The 9,648-nt window shown below is 34.6% G+C and overlaps 1 protein-coding gene across 1 annotated transcript; it reads left to right on the top strand.

The window, feature by feature from the left end:
- The first annotated feature begins 1,332 nt into the window (after nt 1–1,332).
- Nucleotides 1,333–7,971, top strand: elp5 (elongator acetyltransferase complex subunit 5). The gene is made up of 8 exons (XM_084107684.1): nt 1,333–1,639; nt 1,716–1,776; nt 1,869–1,949; nt 3,325–3,536; nt 4,213–4,388; nt 4,463–4,558; nt 4,642–4,742; nt 7,320–7,971. The coding sequence occupies exons 1-8, from the start codon at nt 1,585–1,587 to the stop codon at nt 7,426–7,428; spliced, it is 891 nt and encodes a 296-aa protein (XP_083963810.1). The 5' UTR covers nt 1,333–1,584; the 3' UTR covers nt 7,429–7,971.
- Nucleotides 7,972–9,648: the final 1,677 nt, after the last annotated feature.

The following is a 9,648-nucleotide window of genomic DNA, read 5'->3' as shown; positions in this document are numbered from 1 at the left end:
AGCGGCGCGCGCTGATGACGTCATGGAGGAGTTGATCCGCGGCTAGAAACATTTCAATTATTATTCATTTATTTTGGGAATGTATATATTGCACAATCTTTTGGGTTGACTTTTCAAACTTTGTTAAAAGGTATCTATTTTTAAACTTCTGTATAAGCCAAAAAATTTTTTTTTTTTGGTGAGTCTCTGAAACTAGACCCTTATTTTCTACTTTTTCTTGCCAAATTTTATATTCACAAGTGTAAATTTTCAAAGAAAACTCCTTCTTTTTTCATTTTTTAAGAAAGATTTTGATATATATTTAAATTCTTTGAGGTACTCTAAAATTTCTGCTGCATGTAAGACTCTGCAATGGTGTCAATCATTTCAGCTAGTTTAATATTTTTTATGTTTATGTAATGTAACCCTTTGTATTGTGTATTGTTCTTTGTTTATTATTGTCTTGTTTTGTATTTGTTATTGCATAAAAAACATTTCAGTTTTTCATTCTCATACTCATATCACACTCATATTATATAGCATATAATTAAATATATATCATTATTTTACTTGCATGTATTATATATACATACACATGCATATATAATTTTAAAATCATCATTTTTACAGATGGAAATCATATTAGTTATTTTTTCTCTTTTCTTAATTTAGTGAGCATAGATAGGAGTGAATCTTAACTGTTTTCCCCCCATGTTCTGTGTAATATCACTAGAGGGCAATGTTGAGCTGTCACTATATGTTATGTTGGGCCTTGAGGAAACAGACAATTAAAAAGCTTTACAGCCTCTTAGATAAAAAAAAAATATATATATATATCTCTTTGCTGTTCAGACATAGAGGCTACAAAGCCGGGTTAAAAACAACGAGACTGATAACACTAATCATGGTTAAAGGGATAGTTCACCCAAAAATGAAAATCACTAACTCACCCTCAAGTAATTCCAAACCTGTATGAGTTTCTTTCTTCTGCTGAACACAAACGAAGATATTTTGAAAACTATGATTAACCAAAGAGTTGATGGACCCCATTGACTTTTTTTTCATACTATGGAAGTCAATGGAAACCAGATTCTTCAAAATATTCTCAAAAAGAAATGTATAGCCTACAGCTTTGGAGCAACTTGAGGGTCGAGTAAATTATGTCCGAATTTTAATTTTTGGGTGAACTATCCCTATCCCTATCAAATGTGTTAGATGAGATCAGGGGTTTTCAATCTTTTAGATGCTATGGACATCGGAGAGACCACCAAACATGATCATCCTCATGCATGCAGGGGACCCAGTGCTACACACTACAGCACAGTAGCTGGCGCTAATGCTTTACTCAAGTTTGCAAACAGCCATGCAGAAGAAAGTAGCCGCTGTGCTTATGGGGAAATTGAGTATTCGCTGTAATCAAACTCGTGTTGATCGTGAATTGTACCATAACTCTTTTATATAACCAAGAGTTTGAATTCTACTTGGGTCTTTAAGATGTTTAATCAATAGCGCTGGTGTAATAAGCCATCCAGTAAGTTAGCTTGCCAAGCCCAAAAGTGATTTGTTTAGCTGTTAGCTAATAGTGTTTATATGAGCGTTTGAGTCATGCTGCTAGATGTGCTACAGGGAGCAGAGGCTGGAGGATTCATACTCATTCAAGGTAACATCGATACTCTTACCCCGTTTGTACATTTATACACTGCTGAGTATAGTAAGTATATGTTTGTACGTTTCAGATACTGTCAAATGCACAGGTCGGGGCATCCTCAAGTGTTTTATTAATGCAGCATTGATGAGGCAAGTTCCTGTCTGCAGATTTTTTAATTAAAATTTTGATTGACTTCCATTAAGTTGTTACAGTGTTTGGTTTGTGCTAAAATCTGTTACAGGGGCGAGGACGTACATGTGCTGGGATTCGAGGCGAGTGAAACAGAAGTGTGTGCTGGCTTGGACAGAAGCTGTGTGCAGAAGTGAGCAAAATAAATGTTATATATATATATATATATATATATATATATATATATATATATAGAGAGAGAGAGAGAGAGAGAGAGAGAGAGAGAGAGAGAGAGAGAGAGAGAGAGAGAGAGAGAGAGAGGAGAGAGAGAGAGAGAGAGAGAGAGAGAGAGAGAGAGAGAGAGAGAGAGAGAGAGAGAGAGAGAGAGAGAGAGAGAGAGAGAGAGAGAGAGAGAGAGAGAGAGAGAGAGAGAGAGAGAGAGAGAGAGAGAGAGAGAGAGAGAGAGAGAGAGACTCTTGATTTGTGACTTGAGACCTATGTTTGAGACGTGCTTTTATGCATATGGTGACACCTAAAAGCACCTAACATCATATAAATGAATATTAAATGGTACTAGCAGTGTGTAATTTAGGATGCACATAATTTAAAATCTTTAAATATCATAGTGCAGTGGTTTTCAACTGTTTTGCTTCAGGACTCAAGATTTTACAAGTGGTGACATAACACCACACTAAACAGTTTATTGTGCAAAAATAAACAAAAATCACCTTAAAATGAAACCTTTTTTTCTTTTAAATTTATGCAAAACAAAAAAATTTTTTGTGAAAATGCAGAATATTGTAGGAGCACAAGCAGAAAATGCAATGCTGAAACCTGCAAAGCAAAGTTATTCACATTTTCCCCCATTATGTCTGTATTACTGACTAATGCGTTGATAATAAACAGTCTTAACTTATAGAAATTAAAATATGCAGTTTTATTTTAAGTTTTGCTTAAACAGCAGTAGAAATGTTATATTTTATTAATAATAATAGCCAAAGTATCAAGTGACTGAAGAACCTGTACCAAAAAATTGTGCCACATATATATTTTTTGTTTTAGGTTTATAAGCCTGGTGGTTATTTTGTTACCTTAACTATGCATGATATTGTTACTTTATATTTTTTGCATTTCCCATTATTTTTCATTGATGTTAATTAACAAATATTATATGTGCAAAATATTAATATTAGCCATGTTAAGCAATTATTAATTTGTGTCATAATATGCACAGCCTTTGACATAAATAATCTTAATATTTTAAGTTGATAAGCCTGGTTATTTTGCTATCTTATATTTTTCATTATTATTATTTTTACCATATTTTGCTAACTATGTAGGATATTATTTATTTATTATTATTTGTATTTACCAAATTGTTTCCCCCTACTGTTTATTAACACATGTTGTAAGGGCATAAACAACAGCAAAAGTGTAATATTTAGTAATATTAGTATATTACTGATTAATTTACTACCATTCAGGACAGACATGCAGTCTATTTTGGGATTTTATTTAATTTATTTTGCCACTGAAATACTTTCTCATGTGTTTTGTGTGTTTTAAAGGCTTCATTTTCATAAGGGTTTCCCTGATCCCCTCGGCTGGATGTGCAGATCGTCTTTCACCGTCGATCAGCTCACTTCTCAACACATAACTAAGCTCATCAAAGACTCGCAGCATGTCAAAGCACCAGTACTTGTTATTGACTCACTCTCATTGGTTTTAAGACATCATGACCCTGTTGTCATCTGTCAAAGACTTCAAGAGCTCAGAAAAGGTGAAACATCTCACATTAACAAACTGCGTTGCCTTTAATGCCTGGTACACATTGTGTGATTTTGGGCTGTCCCAGACGAAAGATGACCAATCGTGGCGATTTCTGTGGTCGCGGCTCCTAAACGTTGGTCCTACGTCATACAGTGAAAGAGAGAGGTTCAGAGATGGCCATTGTCACGGTCTTGCAACCAAAGATAGCCTGTGATCAGTAGCCTGTACATGATTCATGTAGCCTGTACATGAAATGGCGTAATGATCAACGTAACATGGCCCTAAAATTTAACATGGCGCTCCATTTACATAATTGACATGCCTCTTTTCCCTAGCAATGACCATATATTATCCATAGGACCATATTATCCTCTTTTTTTCAGCGCACATAAAAAACACAATTGCCAAAGTGAGATTCATCCTGCTCTACTTGTTTACCACAAGCGCATACTGATGCCGTTTTATTCTTCTATACTAACTTGTGTCATAGCCTACTATTCAATAGGTGTCATCATCGTACAGTCTGCATACATGTACCCAAGTTTATTAGATCCATGTCATACAATGTGATTTGTAATGATCTTATAGGATTGCCGAAATCACACAGTCTGTAGCAGGCATTAAGTGTCGACTAATTCAAGACTTAGGAAATAATGCTCTTGTTTGTTTTTTCCACTGACCACTAGGAGGAGATATTAAAACTATCATCAGTCTCCTGCATTCAGATTTGCATCTACAAGGTGTTGTAGGGATTGTAAGCCACTTAGCCAGTACTGTTATCTCCGTGGCACCTGCAAACAATGGACATCATGCCGTGGCTACGACTACACGACGCACAAAGTCAGGCAAAGTTATGCAAGAGGTAAGACATGAGGTTTTACTCTGAATAAACATGTGATTCTAAACTAAAATCATAAGCGTGTAATCAATTTATAGGAAGAGTATTTCAGTCTGTCCGAGGACGTGACCCTTTCTGTACAGGCCAAACTCCGTCAACCTGGGCATGTACAGAAAGAGCAAAAAGTAGCAGAGGTGAGCAAAGCCGCTTTGATTCTCAGTGACTTTAGATGGAGGTTTTTGTTGTAACTTTTTGTCTTTCACTGTGATCTGAGCAGGCTGATCCAGCATCGAACTTGACCTTCAATCTACGCCTGTCTGAGGAGGAGAGAAGAGCCAAGGAGAAAGTGGCACTGCCATTTGTATTTAGCAAAGAGAAGTAAGAGTCCTCTATTGATGAAAAGAGTGTTATCTTGGTCTATCGGAATTAGCGTAAATATGAGTTTCCTAGTTAAAAATGTAACATGAACGCCCTCTGAAGCTCGGAGATACCCCTCGGAGAATTTTAATACCCCAGTCCCAGAGTTGGACGTGCCATAAACTTTAAACATGTTTGCACAACTAAGATGTACGAAACACAGAAAAGTTTTTCCTTTGCGTTTTTTGCGTACAGACATCAACATTGTCAAAATGATTCCCGTTCACAAGGATCAGCGAAACATAAAAAAACGGTGTATTCTGCTGCCAGGCCAGTAGTTGGCAAAGTCACTTTGTAAAGAAACAAAGTGTTATAGGCTGAACACGTAATACGCATGCGCATGGTGTCACCGCTTAAAAAAATGCGCATTTTTGTAGTTTACATGAAGACGATACTGGAATCGTTTTCAAAAAACTTCAACTTTGAAACCTGTTTTGAAAAGTGTTGTGTTTCAGGCCCCCAAAACGCTGCTGTTGTGTAAATGAACGGCCATCAATTTTGTTTCTGAAAGCTTAAATCATGATAAAAAAAACTGCATTTTTCAGGATGGACCAGCCAATGCACATGTGCAGTCTTAAGCGCTCGTCTCAGAACACTGACTGTTTCTAAACCGGAGCTTCTAACAGCAGCTGCAGTAACACAATAGGCTTGGGCTGCGTTCAGCCCAGACAAAAAGTTGCAAAACGTTTTTTAAACGGAAACTGTGGTGCGTTGAACACACTGTTCTGATGACGCAAGAGTTGCAACTATGGCAGCTGAGAAGGCCATTCTTTGTGTTCTTTTTGAAGAATTTTCGGAGCCTGATGAAATCGGTATAAATATGTGTTTAATACTGCAAAATATGCTCAATGTCACAGTCACTGCCCTTGCTGTCCAGAATAAAAGAGAACATCCCAATCGAGTGAAGGGATTTGTGGAAACAACCTAATTATTGTGATCCAACATTTGCCTCGCATTTCAGGATGAAAAGACAAACATTTCTGGTGAAGAATAATCCACTTCTTACCTCCAAGACTGTGTTATGATCTATATGACCTTATTATTTTTATTGTGAGTATTAGGCTTAATGGCTTATCATTATTGGTGATTACTGTTGATGTGCTATATTTTTACTATAAAACTCTTACGACAAACATGTCTTCTAATATCTTCAATTGTCGCTTTAATACCACGTGCATATACCTGTTGCTGCTGATTGGGCTGACATTTTTGACACACCCACCAAACAAGAGAAAACATATCTCAAAGCCTGTTGCACACCGTTTCCAGGAAACATTTCATTCAACCCGGAAACCATAGCAAAACGTTGCGCACCGGTTTGAGCTTGAATGTGCCCCAAATGTCGAAACGACTTTACCAATCGGCGATTGGCTCTTTTATTTATGAGGCGGGACGTATTCCGCCATATTGTGCATTGCACTTTCTCCCATTCATAGTAATATTAGTGCACTGTCTAATTTTCAACCTTTCTATATAGATAGATGGATGGATGGATGGATGGATGGATAGATAGATAGATAGATAGTAAGTATTTGGTAATATTTATATACCATTCATATTTATTAATATTTTAAATTCTTTTATTTTTATGTTTTCAGTTTAAAGTTTTAGTAATTTTTTTATGTGCTTTTGTCATTTTTATTTTTGTATTTTTCTATTTAGGTTTGATTAAAATATATTTCAGTTTTACCAATTTTACTACTTAAATTTGTATTAGTTAGTTTTATAAATTTTCAGTTAATTGCCAAGGCACCATTTCTAGTAAGAAATATTTTTTTACCTAGTATTTATATTTTACTTTATTTCAATGAACAAAAACAATTTTTCATAGTTTTAGTTGAAGAAAAATGAAACAAAAGCACACACATCAGTCTCAAAAGGGTGCTTGACTAAAAAACAACAAGTAAAAAATAAAGTATAAAGTCGGCAACACCTAAGCTCCAAAATTATCAAAAATATTTATTTTCAAGACAACTATCGCATAGCGTATGTGACGTTTCGAGCACGCAGGCTCTTCATCAGTTTTAGTTGACAATAAAAATACTGTTTGTAAAACAAAACGGATTATTTAATTAAAAACTAAAAATCTGGGTTACACTTTATTTTAAGGTGCCCTTGTTATTATATATAATATATATATAAAATATATATATATATATAAATATATATAAATATATATATATATATATATATATATATAATATATATATATATAAAATATATAAATTATTACTTACCATAGTAATAACAGTAAATTATGCATAATTACATGCAACTAACCCCAAATCTCAATCCTACCCTAACCCCATAGTAAGTACATGTAGTTGCTTAATATTACTCAGTACTTAAATATATAATTACACTGTAACAATGACACCTTAAAATAAAGTGTAACCAAGTTATTTACTGTTATATTGGTACATGTAAAATATGTAACAAGGAAACTGTAAAATAAAGTGTCACCAAGATCTGAACAATTTTGATGTTCTGAGAAGTTCAGTCTTTCATGCTGCAGTGTAATCTGTTCCCCCCCCCCAGAAAATCAGCTCTTCTGAGGCCGACTCCTGGCTCGGGACGGATCATGTACGAGCCTGATGCCAACGATGACTTTGATGAGGAGGATCCAGATGATGATCTTGATGTGTGAATGAAGACAGTCCACATCATGTCCTGAATCTGGGAATGTCAAATCCATCTTTAAAAATTATTTATTTATGATTCTTTATTTTTATTATGAATCAAATAGTCAGTTTGTTCTCAGCTATTAAAAGACCAGGTTTGAGGATTTTTTGACATAAATTAATGAACTTCTTAGTAATGTTATGCAGTTTTTGTATTTGTGGATAAAAAGCACTTATTTTCAACCACTGATTTGAAAATATTTAAGCGTAATTCCCCAAATATGATTATTCTTGACTTATTACTAAGCTCATTTTGTACAGTTTATATCATTCTGGGTTTTTATACATGTTGTAGACATGTAGCTTTTAACTTGTTTGTGGAGATCTTGAACAAAGCTCATGGGACGATACTCAAACTTTGTGCCATGTGAGGTCAGACATGCTCCAAACAAAATAAAGTACAATAAATGATCAATAAAATTATATTGAAAGTCCAACATACATACAAATTGTACACATTTTTTGACTTAAGCATTGTTGACCAGTGTGATTAAAGGGTTAGTTCACCCAAAAATGAAAATTATTTCTTTAATCACTCACCCTCATGTTGTTCCAAAACCTGTAAGACTTTCGTTCATCTTCAGAACACAAATGAAGATCTTTTTGATGAAATCTGAGAGCTTTCTGTCCCTCCATTGACAGCTACGCAACTACCACTTTGACGCTACAAAAAGTTCATAAAGAGATCATAAAACTAATCCATATGAATTGAGTGGTTTAGTCCAAATTTTCTGAAGAGACACGATCACATGATGAACAGATTAAATTTAGGCTTTTCACATTTAAACATTGATCAGCGAACATAAACAGAAGCTCAACCAAACCTGCTTGACCTGCGAGAACAAACCTGGTTGGTTGCTGAAGCTCAAGCGTGCTGCGTAACAATAGAATTAACCTCATTGGTTCTCGCATGTCAAGCGAACATGCTTGAGCTTCTGTTTACTAGATCTGATGTGTGTTGACCAACAGAAAGCTGCTTGTTTGGAAAGTGATTTCTGTATGAGCTGTGCTTCATACATCATTACACTGACAATAGACATTGGGCGGTTTTTTGCCTGTGAAATTATGGCAAGCCATTTTAACATTTAACAGCTAGACTGGATATGTGTTGCAGATATCTGTAATTCAGTTTTGCCTAGTCAAAAAGAACATTTCAGATATCCACAACTACATTCTTCCTATCCATAATTGTCATTTCAGATATCCACAAAGACATTCTTCCTAGGACAAATGACGTCACTTTTTCCATTCATTTGTATGGGGTTTATCATTACAGATATCTACAATTCAGTTGCAGATATCCACTATGTGAATTACGGATATCTGCAATTGAATTGTAGATATCTGTAATTCTAGTTTGAGATATCTTCAATTTGATTCTGACTAGTCATAACTCCAGTTCAAGATATCTTTAATTCACCTCAATTCAAGATATCTACATGTTCCTTTTCAGATATCTTAAATTAAGTTTTGACTAGGCGAAATGACTTTGTAGATATCTGTAACTGGAGTTATGACTAGTCAAAATGGCGTTGTAGATATCTCAAACTGGAGTTAGGGATAGTCATAATTTAATTGTAGATATCTATGATCAGATATCTTGAAATTAATTTTGATTAGAGATATCTGAAATTTGAGATATCTGTAACTTTCATTCTGCCTAGACAAAATGTAATTACAGATATCTTGAATTAGAGTTTTGACTAGGCCAAATGACGTTGCAGATATCTGTATGCAAATTAGGCCTGCATCACACTTTAGGCGGGAGCAGAGCGTGTTGAACTTGTAATTACTGATTAGCACCATGTCAGAGCAACCAGAGTTTTTAATCGTCTTTTTAATGCTGTTAGATACTGTTTCAAACTGAAAAAATAAAATAAAAAATAAGAACTAATCTGAACTAAGAACTTTTTTTCTCATCTAAGGAAGTTAATGTTATTGTACTTCCATGGCAAGAATAGCATGCATGTCAGCATCTTTATTAAAGTGAATTAGTGTGAATCTCTTTCACGCATAAATCTTACGGCAACAATAACCTACGTAATTTTAAGCATGATCATAAACATAGCATTGCAACATTTTTTTTTTTATATATAAAATATTGTATATAAATTTTTTTTATTTGTATATAAAAAAAAATTTCTGGTGTTTTTTTCGATTACAGCCAACGCCATGACTGCTTCTTT

The sequence above is a fragment of the Abramis brama genome (genome assembly GCF_963993115.1).
Source record: "Abramis brama genome assembly, chromosome: 3".
NCBI classification, from domain to species: domain Eukaryota; kingdom Metazoa; phylum Chordata; class Actinopteri; order Cypriniformes; family Leuciscidae; genus Abramis; species Abramis brama.
This window is presented reverse-complemented; position numbering and strand designations above follow the sequence as displayed.

Coding starts and splice junctions, on each gene's coding strand:
- elp5 (XM_084107684.1), top strand. CDS start 1,585: ATGCTGCTAGATGTGCTACAGGGAGCAGAGGCTGGAGGATTCATACTC. Junction 1,640..1,715: donor AGGATTCATACTCATTCAAG/GTAACATCGATA, acceptor TGTACGTTTCAG/ATACTGTCAAATGCACAGGT. Junction 1,777..1,868: donor ATTAATGCAGCATTGATGAG/GCAAGTTCCTGT, acceptor AATCTGTTACAG/GGGCGAGGACGTACATGTGC.